This window comes from Pteropus alecto, unplaced genomic scaffold, assembly GCF_000325575.1.
Source record: "Pteropus alecto unplaced genomic scaffold, ASM32557v1 scaffold88, whole genome shotgun sequence".
NCBI lineage: Eukaryota > Metazoa > Chordata > Mammalia > Chiroptera > Pteropodidae > Pteropus > Pteropus alecto.
Window position 1 is genome coordinate 9,758,129 of NW_006494611.1, and position 19,050 is coordinate 9,777,178.

A 19,050-nucleotide genomic window follows, 5' to 3' on the forward strand; every position below is an offset into this window, starting at 1 on the left:
ATTCCCCTGCAATTCATTCTCTACAATGTCACCAAGATAAGCTTTCTTTAAAAAGCAATTCAGATCATACCATTTTTCAAAGCTTTCCCTCTGCCCTTCGGATAATGTCTAAACCCCCTTAAATGGCTTAACAGGCCCAGCCTGACCTACCTCTCCAGTTACATGGCTCACTACTAATTCCCTAATAGTCTTCATTCTAGCCATATTAACCTACATAGAATTCCATAATTAGACCATGCTATCTTCCAGTGGGAAACTGTGTTCAGATCTGTCAAGAAAATCCCAATAAGCATTAAGAAAATTCAAATTACAGATTTAGTTTCCCAAAGCTAACAAGCTTCTTAAGGCCAATTGTTGACAACTGTAGTCATCTAAATATATGTTTCCTCTTCTGAAAAGGAAAAGTCAAAAATACAACAGCACTGCTAGAGGAATAAAGGTTGAAAACATAAACTTCTTAAGAAAAAGTACCAAAGTTTCCATGTCCTCATGCCTATTATCACCTGGCACATAGTGGCTGCTCAAGAAACATTTGTTAAATGAATGGAAAAATGAAGGACCAAAGTGAATAGAAAATGAAAAATCTGGGGACAGAACAACTCAAATATTTAAGGGAGTAGGCATATGTCTCAGTTTTGACTGAAAAAAATTCAAGGAAAGGGTTACAGGAGGTTTCTGGGAAGGGTCCTCTTCCTTCTTATAAGAGAGCATGGAAGGCCTGTTTCTCTCCTACAGGACATGAATGAGGACACATGTAGCCCCTGTTGCTACTGGCTGCTATTTTGCGATCATTAAGCAAGCTGACACTGGACGAGAGAGAGAGACTCCCATACTGCCAGCCACTGTTGAACTTGTGGTCCCTCTATCTCTGGAATTCTAGTTATATGAGCCAATAAACTTGTATTATTTCAATCAGTTTGACTGTTACTTGTAGCCCAAAGCCTCCTGACTGATATAAATGTGAGAATAGAGAGAAAATCATATTGAAGATGATGAACATAACATGTCATCATTTCATTTTATAGCCTAATCAGAAAATAATCTAAAAAAAAATAGCAAACAGAATCACCATTATAAAGGAATGCAGATCTTCTATGTAACTGGTAAGGCTTTAAAACTATATCAAATAATTCAGATGTATTTTCTGTGAAAAAAGTATTTCTTCAGCTCTCACTGGATGGAATTAACAGTGGATTAGATCCTATAGAAGAAAATACTAATGAACTAGAAGGCAAAGCAATATAAAATATCTAGAAAGAAACACAGAGAGAAAAAAGACTGAAAAAAATGAATAGAGCATTAGTAAGCTGTGGAAAAACTTCACATGGCTCAAAACATCTTTGGCTTGGAGATGCCAAAGATGATATGGAAGAGGACAGAAAAAATATTTGAAGAAATAATGCACAAAAATTTTCTAAATTTTTCAAATCTAAAAAATTAGATTTGATCAAAAACTATAAATCTACAGATCTAATAGTCAACAAAGCACAAGCACAAGAATCATGAAGAAAACTATAGCAACAAACAACATAATCAAATTGCTTAAAACCAGTGATAAAGAGAAAATCTTAAAAGTAGCCAGAGGAAAAAGACACATTATGTACAGAGAGAACAAAGATAAAAAATGACAGCAGACTTCTCCTCAGAAAGAATATAAGCAAGAAGACAGTGGAGCATCATCTTTAAAGTAATGAAAGAAAACCGATCAACCTAGAGATCTATCTATACTCAATGAACAGGCCCAGCCTGATATACCTCTCCAGCTATACAGAGAGGAAAGCAAAATAAAGACTTTTTCAGTCATATGAAAGTTAAAAGAATTCACCAACCACAGTCTCACACTACTAGACGTGCTAAGCAAAAGGAAAATGAGACCAAATGGAAAAATGAATCTACACAAAGGAATGAAAAGGCCGAGAAATGGTAAGTATACAAGCCTTTTTTTCTTATTTTAAAAATCTCTTTAAAAAATGATTAAATGTTTAAAGCAAAAATATAAACAATATATGGTGGTGCTTATAACATATGGAGAAGTAAAGACAATAGCACAAAAGTCAAAGGGAAAGGGAGGAATGAAAATACACTGTTGACAGGTTCTTATATTATGCATGAAGAGGTATGATATTACTTGAAGGTGGGCTGTAAGTTAAAGATGTAAGATATAAACCCTAAACCCTAAAGCAAACACTAAAAAAGTAAAGACAGAGTTACACCTAACAAGCCAACAAAGGAAACAAAACGGAATCATAAAAAATGTACTCAATTCAAAAAAAGGAGAAAAAAGAGGAAAAATGAACAAAGAACAGATGTGATAAAACTGCAAGATAGATTTAAACCTAAACATAATTGATAACCACATTAAATGTAATGTAAATGGCTTAAACACCCCAAATAAAAGGCATTCACTGCGAGATAAAAGGCAAGACTCAATGAAATGCTGCCACTCTAAATATAAAGACACAAATAGGCTAAAACTAAAAGGATGAGAAACCATCTTTCATACTAACACTGATCAAAAGAAAGTTTAAGTAGCTACATTAATACAAAACCAGGATATTTCAAAGCAAAGAAGATAATCAAGGATAAAGAGAGTCATTTAATAATGATAAAAGGGTCAATTCATCAATAATATATAACAATCCTAAACATTCATGCACCCAATTAAGTCAGCCCACCAAAATAAGAAAATAGAAAGATGCCTTTCATGATTAAAACACAGCAGCATCATTCCTGAATCAAAACTGAACATTGCCAAGTTCTTCTTTATGTAATAAGTGGCATGCAATTTTACTAATAAAAGTGCAGTATTTCCCAAAAGGATCAAAGGTAGTAAGTAACGTGTTAAACATCTTATCAAACTACTTATGATTTCAATGCAAACCTGATCAAAGTGATCTAAAGCTGACTCACCTTTCGTATTGCCTATCTCGTGGTGACGAAACACCCCAATGTCGAAAGTCCGTAATTAACATAAGTAAAAGGAGACAGGATATGAAGAAGAGTCCTAGGAATGCCACTCGCTGACGGGGAAATGGGCTCACTGTGGGCACAGTAAAGTACCACGAGGCTGGGCAGAGGTAGGAAAAACTGATCCTGAAATGAGACAAACATTATTAAGTAAAAAAAGTCTTACTTAATACTGGGTACTAAAAATAGTTTTAAAATTGGGTTAAAGCCTTTATTACTAAAGGCAAAAATTTGTGCCACCAGAAATCTAAATGTTCTTTTAATTTCAAATTTTATATTCTATATCGTTCATGGTGCTTCTACTATATAAATGAGAAGTCTTACCTGATCTTTTTCCAAAGTCTACACTATGGGGTGCAATTCAAAGAATTAAATTTATGTTAATGATCACCAGTCCCCCTCCGCAACCTCATAACATTGAAGAATCAGAGTAACTACAACATTACCATGAAGAATGTTGCCAAAAAACTGGATAGTCAGAAAATTTATTCAATTGATTTTTTAAAATATTTTAATAAGTAACATATGCACATGGTAATAAAAAAACAGTAAAAAAAGATAAAAGTAGGAAGTGAGTCATTTCCCTATATATTATCATATATGATAATAGATCATGTGTGTGTTATCTCCATTCATTTGGTTTTACATGATACTAACCGTTCCGCATCCTTCCCTACTTACTCCCATAATCACAGATCCACAGTAATTTTTTCTTAAAGTTTCAGAGTACTGTAATGTATGGACAAGTGTGTTCAACTTAAGTTCACTTTCTGTATTGATTCAAAAGGGCCTCAGTCAGTTTTCAAAGTTATTTGCGAGATATTTACATATATTTATATATATATATACATATATACAAATATATATATACATATATACAAATACACACACACACACACACACACACACACACATATGTTTGTTTAACCTCCTCAAAGGGGCCCTAGGTTCACTCAGATGGATATTTGAAAGAACTTCACAATCTAGCACTTCTCAGAGCTGAGCGAGACTGAAGTGAGCCTGGGTTGTGGGCTGGAAACTATTGTATCTGCCTTCAAAAGGCTGCAACTTCGATCTTTGCAGTCCATCTGTCCAGAAGCAAAGTCCAGACGCAGCCTTAGAGCAATCCTCACTCGCAACAATCTCCCAGGGCCCTTTAACCTGCCTGCGACCCCAAAAGAGACCCCGGCTGAAGAGAAAGTATACAGCCTTACCTAGCCATGGGTTCCCTTCAGTGGTCTCAACGCCTGTCACCTTCTTTTCCTTTTGCCCTGAGAAGGTGGTCTCCTTGTCCTAGGCATCTCCTAAGCCTGACGCCTAGAAAGAGTTGGATAGGTTTCAGGCTTACCTCCGGCACCGTCCACGAGACCAGACCTCCACGAGAAGGCCACGATGCCTGCCCACTCCTGGGGCTCCCACTCTAGATCCGTCCGCTCTTGTTCCTGGGGCCCAGCAGACTCTACTCCGGCTCCCTGGGAGCTGGGCGTTCTCGAGGGCCAGTGATGCCTTCGAGGAACCGGCAGTCCCCAGGTGGAGGGGTGGGGGTCCCCACTTCCCTTTCTGTCCTCTCGACTCCGCAGCCCTCCAGCACACACACTTACCTGTCGAGCGGCCTGCGGGTGTCCGCTGCACCTCTCGGATTGATCAGGAGCGACTCTCCACCGCCTCTAGCCCAGCCGGAAGGAGGCCTGTGCCGGCGGCGGTGCCACGTCCCCAAGGAAACCGCAGAGAGCCAATGACGGACAGGGGAGAGGGACCAGCCTCCGCCCAGCCGGAGCCCCAGCGAACCAGCTCTGATAGCCTCCCGTCCGTCCGTCAAGCTGTCCAATCCCCAAGAGCGTTCGGCCTCTAATACCCGCCCCAGGACTTAGAACGTGTCCAATCCAGAAGGGCATAGCACCGTGGCTCCGCCTAAAAGGGCCGGCGGCGGACGCACAGGTGAGCGGAGCTTAGTAGCTCTGGGCTATCAGGCTTCTCCTGTCCCCTTGGGGACGCGAGTTCTCCGCCCGCTGCTTTCTCCGCAGCCGCTTCCAGGACAGCTGTGGGTGGGTCTCGGGGTGTCCGCGACACAAGTGAATTCCTTGCCCATAAACTATTAGAGATTTTTGTGTCCACCAACCCTGCCCGCCATTCCAAACTGATGCCCCGGCCTCATTGTCTTGTCCCGTGAGAAAGACATAGAAATTGAGGACACAGATGTCTATACAGAAGCTCTTATATCCATTCATTTAACATTTATTGAATGTCTACTGTGTGCCAGACATTACGAGTGGTTGTGTCCCTCCTCTCCTGAATCTTAACAGTAATACATGTAAAGGTAATGTTTCCTTAATATTGTTTTTCTTCTTTGCTTACACCAGCCGTTTCTCTCATTTCCAGGAGGGAGCCACTTGGAGAGGATAAAGTCCAAGTCCTTACAAACGTGGCACATACATGGCCGTCTACAGCCTGCCCGTGCAGCATCTGCTGCTGCTCCTCACCTCCCTAATGCTCCACCAACGCACCAATGTGGTTTCTGACCTCTTAGGTTTTGTTCTTCTGCCTCCCCCACCCCTCCACCTGCCTTGAATATCCTTTCCTGAGTCTTACTCAGACGAACTGGTAGTCATCTCTTACCACTGGGCTTAAGGGTCACTTCTCCTGAAAGCTTTACCTGACCTACACCTTCTTTACATATGCCTATTGTTCCGCTTACCACACTGAATTAGAATTATATTTATGTGTTTGTCTTTCCAAAGAGAATATCCTTGAGGGAAGGGACTATCTGCTTCCACATCAATGCTAGGCACTGCCTGGCACATAAATTACAACTAATATACGATATATGTGAATGAATTACTGTGGAAATAAATGAAGACCACCCAAATGAGAAAAAGATGCTTATTCTATGCCTTCTATAACAAAGCATTCAGCCACCATCACTTCTGTCTGGCAGAGACTCAAAGGCTGTCATGGAAGTGCAAAAACTTTAAAGTAGAAAAAAAAAAAGTGGGGGAAAGTTTCATGTATGCTCTGATTTGAGAGTATTAACATGGGGTGCTAGGTGGAAGCTCTATTCTTTTAACTATAAGAGGTTAACTATAAGAGGCGTCTTATGTAATTGTGTTGGGGAAGCATATTTGGCTTTGTTTAGTTGGTCCTGAGTTGGACAGGGTGGGACAAAAAATATGGAAGCTTACAGTCATTGCTCAGTCAAGAGTTCTGGGCTGATTGCCGCAGAGCTTGTGGGTCAGATTTCCAATTGTCATAAATGGTCTGGCATTTGTCCAGTTTATATATTCACTGTCTCATGACTACAATTGACCTTGAACAACACAGGTTTGAACTGCACCAGTCCACTTATATGTGGGTTCTTTTTCAATAAATATGTATAGTACTGTAAATGTATTTTCTCTTCCTTATGATTTTTAAAATAACATTTTATTTCCTCTAGCTACTTTGGTGTAAGAAAACAGTATACAATACGTATAACATACAGAAAATGTGTTAATCAACTTTATGTTATCAGTAAGGCTTCAACAGAAGGCTATTAGTAATTAAGTTTTTGGAGAGTCAAGTTACATGAGAATTTTTGACTGCACTGAGTCAGAACCCATAATCCCCACGGTGTTTAAGAATCAACTGTATTGTTTTTTTTCCCTCCATTATCCTCTCAGCATAGATGAGCTTCCTAACTTGCCTTCTCCTTCAGTTCTCAGTTCTTAATTGTCTTCTCTCTCCTTTTATCCCTACTCTGCTTCAAGCATTATATTTTATCTGGACCCCAGAAGCTACGTTGAGTAGAATAGTTACATAAAATTAAGATTAACCACAAAATTATATAAATATCAGGCTATTTTTATTATTCCAGAACCCAGTTCAGTGCCTGGAGAAAACAAGTGTTTTGGAATTTTTTTTTTTTTTTAAATTCTTGAAGTTGCCTGCCAACTGTGCAGTTCTAAATCTGAAACCTATGTATATTTCAAACTCCCGTATTCCTTTTTATATTTTAAACAGTACTTAACACATAGGGTTTGTGAACTGTATTAGAACTTGAAGGTGCATCGAAACATCTAATTTACATTTCATAGCAACTGCTATAAAGCAGAAAAGAAACTTACATTATAATCCCAACACTTTCTTCATATATTTTCTTTGATTTGGACAATACTTCCTTGAATAAGTCCATATGCCCTCAGGCATTTGTAAAGCATGATTCTTTACAAAAACCTGCAATGTTTATCTGATTAAAAGCTCACAGAGCTGAATTCTGAGGTTTCCAGTTAGAGGGCCAGCGTGAGAGTGCTAGGTGGAAGCTCTATTCTTTTAATGACCTAGCCTTAGAAGTCACATATCTTCACTCTGCCACATATTATTTGTTAACAGCAGGTCACTAACTCCCAGCCCACATTCAAGGGGAGGACAATTGGGCTCCACTTTTTTCAAAGGAGAAGTATTAAACAATTGGTAGACATTTTTAAATCACCACGGTCCCCAAGGTGAAGTAGTCAAGGAAATTTACCCTTAGGGTTCAGTTTTGAGTTCTGTTCTATGTTGTAATCCTTTCAATGATCCAAAATTTCAATAAAAGTTTGATAGCACTACAGCTATGTGTTAGAGTACTTTGAGGAATGAAGGCGTAGCAGTACAAACAGATGACTACTATAGGAAGTGAATGACAAGTAGGATGATTGAAAATTTGACAAATGCAGAAAATCAGTGCCCCAGGTCATTCAGAGAAGTGAAAAGTCATGCTTCAGAGACACCAGCTGGGGAGACTGGGGAGACAACAGTAGGTCAAACTCTAAAACACTCATAGTAGTTGGGACATAGGAATGGTAAGAAAGATATTGATCCCCTTCTCTTGGTATCCATTCTAATTTTATTCGGTTGTGGGCACCTTCCCAATGCATAGCCCATGTGCATTTGAGGATTCTGACTCTACCCCTGGTTCTAAGAGTGGGGCATGCAAGCCTACAGTATTATGCAAAATTCCATCCCTTGGCCAAAGCTACTGTTTTGGGAGTGGGGATATAGCTCCATTCCTGATAAAGAGACATATTTACTAGGGAAAATAAAAAGTTTATTTGCTTTACTTTGAAAATTCCTTCCCCTTCCCCCTACTCCCTAGATTCTTAATGACACTGAGTCAAACCAAACCTGAATTCCTTTCTACATCTGGACATACAATTATTTAAGCTAATATCTTTTTGTTTTTCTTTCTGGCTTTATCAAAATATAATAGCTAATATCTTTTATTGTTAAAGTTGATATGAAATAAGTACTATTCTTTCAACTTTTTGTGTTTAACAATTTTCACAATCAAAATGTAGGGGGAAAACTACAGTAGATACCATTTTTCAACCACCAAGTTTGCAAAGATTAAAATGTTTGATAAATACCATGTTAAAAAAGGGGTAAAAAAAAACCCAAAAAACAAAAAAACCCATTCTATTCTGCCAGATGCTTAGGCCCAAAACTTTGGAGTCATTCTTAATTCCTCTCTTGCCCTCATACCCCACATCCAATCCATGAGCAAAGCCTGTTGGTACTACCTTAAAAATGTATCCAGAATCCACCCATTTCTCACTAACCTCACTACTACTGCCCTGGTCCAAACTACTATTTCTTACTGAATTATTGCAGTAGGTCTTTCTGCTGCTACACTTGCCCCCTACAGTCTGCTTTGAACACTGCAATTAATGTTATCCTTTCAAGTGTAAACCAGATCATGTCACTCCTCCAACCTCTCTAGTAGCTTCTCTTCTCAGAGTAAAAGCCCTAGTCCTGATAACCATTTACAACACACACACACACACACACACACACACACACGTACCTCTTACCTCTCTAACCTCATTTCTCACTGTTATTTTCTTTACTCACTTTACTACAGCCACGCGGGCCTCCTGTTTCTAGAACATGACTGGTCCTTTTGCTTTAAGTTTTTTGTAATTAGTATCCCCTTCTCCAGAGCTTTTGTACATCTTTTCTCCCTTCCTAGAGCCTTGTTCCTTTACCTCCTTCAGTCTTTGTTAAAATATCAACTCAGTGAGACCCACTGCAATGTTGTGATTTATAAGATATATATATATATGTATATATATACATATATATATATATATTTTTTTTTAGATATGTTTGGTTTTCATTAGCAATTCTTGGCTCACAGCTCTCAAACCTCTTGGAATTTTGTAAGATGATGAGAGCAACAGTAGTGTCTCTTGTTGTGTCAATAAGGTGACTTTTGAACCCCACCCAAGGATGGGAGCTAGTAGGAACCAAGCCTGTGGTTAGAGGGTTGGAATCTTCCCCTGACTACCAGGGAGGGGAAAGGGGCTTGAGGTTCAATCAATCACCAGTGGCTAATGACTTAATCATGACTACGTAATAAAGCCTCCATAAAAACTCAGAAGGACAGTTCTTTGGTCGTTTTCCATAGAACTTCCACATTGGGAAACCAGAATGTTTCTGTGTGCCACCGTGAGGGGACTCAAGCTCTATGAGGACAGAGGTCCTTCATTTGGGACCTCGCCCAGTGTATCTTTTCATCTGGCTGTTGATTCATATCCTTTACTATTCTTCGTAATAAATCAGTGACCTAGTGAGTAAATGGGTTCTCCTGAGTTCTGTGATCTGTTCTAGCAAATTAATCAAACTCATGGAGAGAGTCTTGGGAACTTCTGATTTATAGCCAGTCGGTTAGTAGTGCAGGTGACAACCTAGACTTGAGATTGGCATCCTAACTTGGAAGGGGTTGTTGGAAGCTCCAGTTTGTAGCTTTCATACTCAGAAGCATAGGTAACAACTTGGGATTGCAACTGGTGTCCGAAGTGCAGAGTGGTCTTGTGGTACTGAGCCCTTTCCCTCTGGAACCTGAGTCTATCTCTGGGTAGATAGTGTCAGAATTGAGTTGGTGTGGGGAAGCCTACATACACACACATTGGAATTGTGTCCAAGAACCCCTTTTTACCCACCCTAACTAACCATCTTATGTAAAATTTTAAATTTCTTTCCCACTCACACTTCTTGTATCGCCATTTTCCTTGCTATATCACCATTTTACAGACAATATATTTTACTCATTTACTGTCTGTCTCTCTGCAACTCAAATATAAACTTTATCAGAGCAGGAATTTGGCTCTAAGTATAAATAAAGGAGCTCTTTATGTTCTGATATATGATGATCTCAAAGATATACTGTTAAATAAAAACTGACAGCTAACAGAAAACCTCATATCATATATAAAAATTAACTTGAAATAGATCATAGTTCTCAATATAAGGTCTAAAACTATAAAACTCATAAAAGAAAAAATAGGAAAAAATATTAGTGACTTTAGGTTTAGCAAATATTTCTTAGATTCAAAAGCAAAATCCATAAAAGAGAGACTTAATGCTTGTTCTTCATTAAAACTAAGATCTACTCTTTAAGAGATACTGCTAAGAGAATCAAGAGAAGAGACACACACTGGGAGAAAAAATATTGTCAAATCACATATCTGATAAAGAACTTGTCTGTATACTATAAAAAGAATACTCAAAACTGAATAAGAAAACAAACAATCCAATTATAAATTAGACCAAAGATTTAGACATGTCACTGAAAAAGATATACAGACAGCAAATAAGCACATGAGATGTTCAACTCATCAGTCACTAGGGGAATGAAGATTATAACTACAAAGTGTTATTACTACATACCCACGAGAATGGCTATAATCAAATAGGCAATGATTTGCCAAGAATATGGTCCCATGTGTGACCATATCATGAGGATCCTTAAACTGCTATGGAGAAGCCTCCTGCCAAGAGCCAGCATCAACTTGACAGTCAGGTGAGTGAGCCATTGTGGAAGTGGGTTCTCAAGCCTCGGTCAGTCTTTCAGTAATGCAGCCCTGGCCAACATCTTGACTGCAACTTCATGAGATTCCCTAAGCCACAACCACTCATCTATGCCACCATCAAATTCCTCTCCCATAGGAATTGATAATGAATGTTTATTGCTGTTTTAAGCCACTATGTTTCGTAGTAATTTGTCATGGAACAGTGGATAACTAATATAGAGCTACATCAGATTAAAAGAAATAATATATACATTGGCTGGCACATAATAAAGCCTTTCATAAAAGTTAGCTGTTATCATTGTTGTCGTGCAGTGCACGTGTGTCCTTTTTCACCAGTGACTGCAAGTTTCTTATAAAGGAGGACTGTAGCTCATTCCTTTCAATTTTTTATTTTTCACTCTCTGCCTCTCCTCATCCTGCTCAGTTCCTTAGCACACTACTGGGCTCACACATAACAGAAGCCTAATTAAGTAACTCTCAAAGGAAGGGAATTAAATCAAAAAATGAAACAATTTACCTTTGTCATTGTGAGGATAACTTTTCATTCCCCAAAATATTTAATTTTGTCTTCTGTTGCAGTCAATGTAAATGTACGGGCTTTTATTTGCTAGTGTGTAATGAATAAGCTGTAAAGGCAAGAAAGACTAAGAGGTGAGGAGGAAAGACTTGATTGATTTAAAGGAAGCAGTGAAGAAGTAAGCATTGGACAAGGCAGAAGACCAGGTAAGAAGGTCAGGGATATGCTTGTAATATAAAATAAAAAATGGGAATAGGACCTGGAGAGCATCCAGGAAACCCACATAGACAACCTGGGCTTCAACGTTTGAGGTTCCTATCTGCTGCCGTAATTCGTTTTTTGTTAATGATGTTATTGTGATTGTTGTTTGTGTACGCTGCCTCCATAACCCTGGCTAGTTGCTTTGAGAATATATCTCAAATATATATTTGAATATATTTGAAAAATATAATTGAATATTTATAAAAAATTCAATACCACAGAGCATTAAAATTGCATCTACTTAGATAAATAACCCAAACCTCATCCCCTGCTGTTAGCTTATCTTTTTTTGTATGTCAAGGACAACAGACATCACATTCTTTGATAAAAGTCAAGGAAAATTTTGTAATTCTAGCCATGTTACTTAAGGAATTAAAAATATTTAAATCTATTCTTTATGATACAAAGTTCATACAATAATTGAGGTCACTGCGACATGGGCCTAAAATAAGGATATTATTGTTAGGAACAAAGCTTATTTTGTGAGATATCCCAAATTTGGTGCTCTTGTCATAGTCATCTTGGTTTCTTGCTTGGGAATTAGGTAACATGATGCCATTGATTTCTGTGACAGATGGATAGACAGTCATAAAGGAAAAATAGGTAATAATAATTGTAATAATAGTAATAAAAATGAACATTTGTTGAGTTCTAACAATATACCTGCTAGTGTAGTGAGAACTTAACATTCTTTTTCTGATTGAATCCTCAAACAATCCAATGAAGTACATGTTATTATTACCTTTAACAAATAAAGTAACTGAAACTTATATGAAGTCATGGAATTTCAGCTACCCTCTATTATCCTCCTTATTCTGACATTTTTTGACAGAATCATGACCAAGGCAAAGGCAGGATGAGTCAGAGATAAAGCTCTCTGTTTCTCCTTTTTATCCCACTTTAACTAATTCTATTTTGGTGGTTTATTACCTGATAAGACAAAGTTTGTTGATTGTGAACAAAGCCTATTTCAATTATTTAGGCCACGTTGAAGTGCCTTAAGAAGACATTACAGATGGGAGAAATTGGTATTGTAAAAATCTAATATATAGATTTATAATTTCGAGATTTAAAAAATAAGTTTAAATTATACATTTGAGAGACTTCAAAGAACATGTCAACATCCGAGAAGGAATAATTAGTTATAATTAAATGAAAAAGTTTCATAGAGTTCAGGACATTTTATGCTGGATTACATTTTGGTAACACTTTGTCTTAACAGGTACATAAGTAGATGCTTTTAAGAGTACAGTTTTATCTATTTTGTGGAAATAAACGGCAAAAAGAAGTGAGGGTATCGTATGACCAGTAGATGCAGAACTTGCAAAAAGGTGTAAAAATAATTATTTGGGGGCATTACTTAAAGAGTTTACAAGTTTCTGTCGAGATAATGAGAATATGACAGAAATTAATAAATGGAGGAAATGAGTAGCAAGATTTGTATCCAAATAAGAATATGGATTTACCATATCAAAAAATATTTTTTTCTAACTATATCTGTTTCAATTTAATTTTAGCATAAAATGAACTGAAACTTCCTACTAGAAAAGAACTAATGAAGCTTCAGTAACTTTTTTGGATTTTTGCCTATGATCCAGAGATGACGTTATGTTTGTTTCTTAGATAAAAATTAGTAATTTTCCTTGTTTCACTTTTTTTTGAAATAAGATCCTTTTGGAGAAACTTTAATAATAAAAAATGATGTCATGATTACAGTAACCACCATCCCCCCCCAAAAAAAAGATGTGCAAAAGGAAAAAGTTTACTGCCTAAAGGATGATGAGACTGAAGTTCCAAAAGAAGATACCCTTCAATGTACTTCGATTAGATCTTTTACTTTTTAAAAACAGCTTGAGATATAATTCACATACAATAAAATTCACCCAATTCAATGGTTTTTAGTATATTCACTATGGTTGTACAACTATCATCACAATATAATTTTAAAAGATTTTCATTAACCAAAAAGAAACTTTGTATCCATTTCTCAGATCTTTCACTTTGGTCCAAAGCAGGTTTTCTTCAAGTTGATGTGAGACAACCTAGGAGATGTATAGTAACTGGTCTAGAGCTGCTGCTTGGGTTTAGAGAGGCATAGACATTTAAAAGGATAATGAGATACAAGACTTATTCATCTCATCTATTGGATGCTAGCCTTTCCTTTTTTAAATTTAGGGGAAAGTCACATAACATAAAATTAACCATTTTAATGCTATTGATCTGTGAAAGTAAACATGTATTTTACCTATATTACTAGAAATAATGCAAAATATGAAATCAAGACCCAAGTTGAGACATGAATGAAGAATATAACTCAGATATTTATTTCTGACTAAAGAGGGAACATTATACTTTGTAGCACATTATTACTTCCCAACATTCTAAAAATCTTGAACATCTTAGTTCCAAGATAAATAGATGACAGAGTCCTTGCCATGAATATGTCACCTGATGAAATAAGGCACCACTACCTTTAATATCTAATATGCTTTTTTCGCTCTGTTCAAACAATATATTCTTTGATCATAGTCAGGATTTGGAATGGGTAATGTAGTTAAATTTAAAAACCCACTTCTCCACTGTACAATGTGTGTGTGTGTGTGTGTGTGTGTGTGTGTGTGTGTGTGTGTGTTGAATATCCCAAAAGGACCAAACTATCCATTCCTAAAGCCATGTTTTGCCCTAAGGGAAATATATGTAAGTCAGAGAAAGACATGAAGACTACAGTTGTACCCTGATTAAAGAGAGCCTTGTTAACACCAAGATTGTTTGGCTGTCTAGAAGTTTTTACACACCAAGGCGATGAACTACATAACAAGATGAAAGACAGGCAAAGGCACATTTTTCTTTGATGGGGTGACAGGACTGAGAAATGGGAGGCAGGGAAGGAGAACTACTTCAACTGCTTTCTCAGGAAGATGAGTTTTAGGAAAGATGCTGAAGATGAGCAACGGCATATTGATTCCCTTAAAACTGCTCCCCACATATCCCTTGAGAAGTCTTCCTGTATACATTTTTGTTTGAAACTGCTAAAATATATAATATCTTCTTATCCCTTCAGTTCTCACTGATTGCCCCATCTCTGAATTCCTATGGCTCTGATGGTCTATTTTTCATAACATAGGAGTCAGTTTCTCTTTAAGTGACTGTAAAGAAATCAGTCTTATTTTCACGTGTGGCTACTGAAATCAATATCATTCTATACTATAATCATATCTCATGTCTGGTTATCTACAATGGCAGTTCAGAGAAAGAGGGTAATATATACTGGAAGGAGTCATTTTGGATCATCAAGAATGAGAATTTTGTTAAGAACGAAGGGAGAAATTCATTCTAGGGAAGAACATGTATCAGTTAGGATATAAACTAGCTGCTGTAACAAAGATTCAAACTAACAGCAAATGCTTAAACGAGTTCTCTCATGTACCTCAACATGAGTCGTCCAGAGGTACTACTGTTATCCAAAAGGCAGCAGGTTTTTTTTATATCTTTTGCTCTGCTACCTCCTAAGTATAGGTCTTGTCCTTATGGCCAAAACTGGTCAACATATTCTGGGTCTTTATTCTAGATGACAAGAAGGGAGAAAATTAGGAAAATATTCAAAGAGGACACAATCTTTCCTTTTAAAGGCAGAACCCTGATGTTTCCTGTCATTTACATTCACATCGTACTAGCTAAAATTTAGTCACACAGCCAATGCTAGCTGCAAGGGAAGCTAGGGAAAATATAAACTTGAGCTGGAAACCCATGAGCCCAAGATAAAACTTGGGGTTATAATTACTAAAGAAAATAAATGAGACTATTTGAGACAACCACTGGTCTCATAGACGTAGAAAAGAAAATGACAGGAGCTAGAAGAGAGAATGTGGAAAACAACTGTCCTAGGAACATAAGAAAGTAAGTCTACAGTGTCTGAGGAGTTGCAAGTGTGGGAAGCTATTGAGGGTTTATAAAGACTATTACCAAGAAAGTCGTTTCTTGGCTTGCTTTTTTTTTTTTTTAGGAAGGTTTAAGTGTTGTTAAGATGTAGGATATAGCATGTTTAGATGTATTGAGAGGGGTATATCAGATATATATCAGATAGTCAGGGTGGGTTAGATCCTTGCTATTCAGAGTGTGGTCCAGAGTATGGCAGCATCAGCATTACCTGGGAGCTTGTCAGAAATGCGGAATCTCAGTCTCCACCCAGACCTACAGAATTATAATCTGCATTTTAGCAAATTCTTCAGGTAACGAATATCACGTTGAAGTCTGAGAAGCACTGGACTAGATTATGCTGTGATGGAATAATCCTAAAATTTTCATATCTTAAGAACAACATACTCATACTCAAAGTCCATCTGGGATGAAGTGGGTAGCAAGTAGGTGACTCTGCTTGTCATCCTCACAAGACTGATGGAGGTTTCACCGTTTGAACATCAATAGTCATGTGGGAGGGGGAATTAATGAGTGGCTCTTGTGCTTCTCTCACATTTTATTTGCCAAAGCAAATTCCGTGACCATGCCTATCTTCAAGGAAGCAGGGAGAATAATCCCATCATGTACCTGGAAGACAGGGAATCAAAATACCAGTGAAGCTAGAGGATCCTGGTGGTAGGGAGGACTTTCAAAGGGTTATTACCATATAGATGTAAAGTGATCAGATACTGAGAAAGCATAATATCAATAGGAAGGAAAAGGAGAGCACCAAGAAAGGAACATTTCAGATTATTCTGAAGGGATAGTCAAGAAAGATTCTCATGTTTAGAGTCCGGCTGATTGGACAAATATGAAAGACTTTTGTAGAAAAGGAAAAATTTGGAGGAATTGGTTGGGGCGGGAGTGGAAAGGCTGAGTTTGAAATGGACGTGCTAAGTCAGCAATTAGGGTAGATATTCACCCTCTGCCTATTTTTCCAACCTCATCTTGTATCATTTCTGCCCTCACTCACCATGCTCCAGCTATACTGCCTTCCTTCCGTTCCTTCATACATCAATCTTGTTCTCACCTTATGGTTGTTGTATCTGCTGTTTCTTCTGGAATGTTCTTCTCTGGGTCCATCGTGAGATCCTACCTATCATTCAGAACGTAACACTATCGTCTTCTCAGAAAGGCCTTTCCTGGTCATCCAAATGTAGCCACTCTGTCACATTTTATCACACCTCCCTGTTTCAGTTACCAGCTTAGTGCCTATAGCTAACTGATATTTGTTTTGTCTATCCCCCTCCCCCATTAAAAACTAAGCTCCATGTGAGTGTGGACTCTGTCTGTCCTGTATCACCAGCTTCAAGTACATTGTCAGGCACAGGCTTGTTATTCAGTAAATATTTACTGAATGTTCACATAGAAATTTCAGTTAAAAAGCACGCAATAAGGGAAATACAGATAGGGTTCTAAAGAGAACAGATTTGGAGTTCTCTAAGGTATTAAAAGATGAACAAAGAGCATTAAACTTTTAGGAATGTTCCCCCTCAGTGAGTACAGAAGTGTAGGAGACTGAGATGTCTACAAGGTAGAACAGAGTGGTTCCTGACGCCAGGACAAAGTTCAGTGAGAGATGGGTGGATGGGGACAAGTGTTATCTCCTAGCCAAGAAAAATGGAAACAAGGAAAAGGCCATCAGATTTGGGCAGGTCATTTGTGACCATTGAATAAAGGAGTAAAAATGTAGAGCTTTAGAAGAGAAAGGGTACAGCAAGCGTAAGTCGTTTGTAGTTTTACTCTACAGTATTGAGTTTCTTTTTGAGGCCTATTTAAATCCAAGAGAAATGAGCTAGAGAAGAGGGAAGACTGAACATGCTGTAGAGGAAGGGTTCTTAACTTGAGATCAAGGGACCGCTAAGGGTCCATGAGTCACCTCAGGGGCTCTGTAAACTCAGAAATTACATGCGAAATTTTGTCCGTGCATGGCAGGTGGGAGGTGGAGAGAGGATGCAAGGATTTATATTTCATTATTTTCCAAAAGGTCGAGACCCAAAGGTTAATAACCACTGCTGAAGAGGAAGAAAACAGACGAGCAAAAAAAAAGTAAAAAACAAAAACAAAAAAACACCAGAGGCCCGGAGAATGGTCAAGCTTTAGAGAGAAAAAGGAAAAACTCTTATGTAAGGTAAAGTTATAAACAGATGGAAAAGTTCACAATTGCATCATCATCTCTGTAAAATAGGTGTATTAAAGACAGCTAGAAACAGTGAGGAGGCTTGTACAAACACGCTCCAGTGAATGGAGACTAAAGATGCCGGGCAGACTGGAGTGGGGAAAGCGCCTGTTACTCAACCGAGTGTGCGTAGGTCTTGAACAACGTCACGGCCCGGAGGTGGTGCTCATGGCTGGGAATTGCAGGCATTGTTCTTTAACCAGGGTGCGTCCCTCCGACTCTAGCCAACCCGGCTGGCAAGGAACGGTCTTTTACAAAAGGCAATGATGAACAGGCAGTAGGGTTCATCCGGGCGTCAGCTGAAGAAAAAGCTGTACATCCGAGTTTCCCCACAGTGGCCGTACTTTCCCTGCAGTGTTCCGGCAGTGGCCTCCAGTCCGGCCTCTCCACCTGTCTCTGAATCATCCCATTTCGACATCTTCCTTCCCTATCTCCAGCTCGCGGCTTGGCGCAGTGCCCATGGACAGTGGGTCCCCGGAGAATTCATTCATTCAACTGCGGGGTGTACTGGGCGACGTCGGGTGCAAGCTCAGTACCATACCTGAAGAACTCCAGGACCTCAGGAGTCAGCTCGCGCGCGGCCTGGGGCGGGGGGGCGAGGGGGGAGGGGAGGGCAACACTCCAGATCCGACCGGAGTCTAACGGGCCAGCGCCCGCCTGTCGTAACAAGTTCCCGAACAGACTCGCGGGGCGCGCCAGGGGATGCCCCGCTCAGGCTGGCTCCGCCTCCCACTAGCCCGAGATCCCGCGGGAACAGATCTCTCGGCTAGGGACCTGGGTGTCTCGGGATCTGGGGCGGGCGTTTGAGCACGGGCTCTAACGGCAGCCTTCAGCGGTTTGACCTTGAGGCCTGGCACTGACCCCCTCCGGGCGATCCGACCCGCAGCGCCCGTAGCTCCACAGGCGCCAGTCTGCGGCCCAAATCCGGCCTCTATCCCCTCTGGCGCTTCGCTCTCTTCCTGTAGCCAATCGGATCCCGATGTGGTGCGGGCCAATGGCCGCGGTCAAAGTATCAAGGGTGGTTGAGCCTATCAAAGTTCAGCCTTAACTTTTACATGTCGGCCAATCAGTGGCCAATAAACAAGAAGCTTCCAAGATCAAAGGGGAAGGGGTGGGTTCTCAGCGGCAGCAATGCCGCGGGACGGAGGAATGACAGGCAACTTCACTAATACCGCAGACATATTTTTTTCTACGTACATAAGGGGGCGGGGCTAATTTGGCGGCGGCACCAATGGCTGGTTGGGGGGCGTGTCCCCGGGGCCAAGCGGGAGCCGGAGGCCCGGGGCTCTCTGGGCCGCGCCTGAGGCAGAGGCCACGGGGCCGGGGGGCGGCGGCGGCGGCGG

At 39.4% G+C, this 19,050-nt stretch overlaps 1 protein-coding gene and 1 long non-coding RNA gene across 2 annotated transcripts in view; both read right to left on the reverse strand.

Annotated features, from left to right (window-relative positions):
• ENTPD7 (ectonucleoside triphosphate diphosphohydrolase 7) overlaps nt 1–4,698 on the reverse strand; it is a 38,582-nt gene extending 33,884 nt beyond the window's left edge. Inside the window, 3 exon segments of the mRNA XM_006925890.3 lie at nt 2,911–3,093; nt 4,182–4,284; nt 4,569–4,698. Coding sequence (XP_006925952.1) covers nt 2,911–3,093; nt 4,182–4,189 — 191 coding nt within the window. The 5' untranslated portion in view covers nt 4,190–4,284; nt 4,569–4,698.
• A 9,172-nt stretch (nt 4,699–13,870) lies between these two features.
• Nucleotides 13,871–18,913, reverse strand: LOC112474104. Its single transcript, XR_003044281.1, has 2 exons — nt 17,828–18,913; nt 13,871–16,116 (listed from the first exon to the last, which is right to left on the reverse strand). It is a non-coding gene; the product is annotated as an uncharacterized LOC112474104 (long non-coding RNA).
• Between the last annotated feature and the right edge of the window lie 137 nt (nt 18,914–19,050).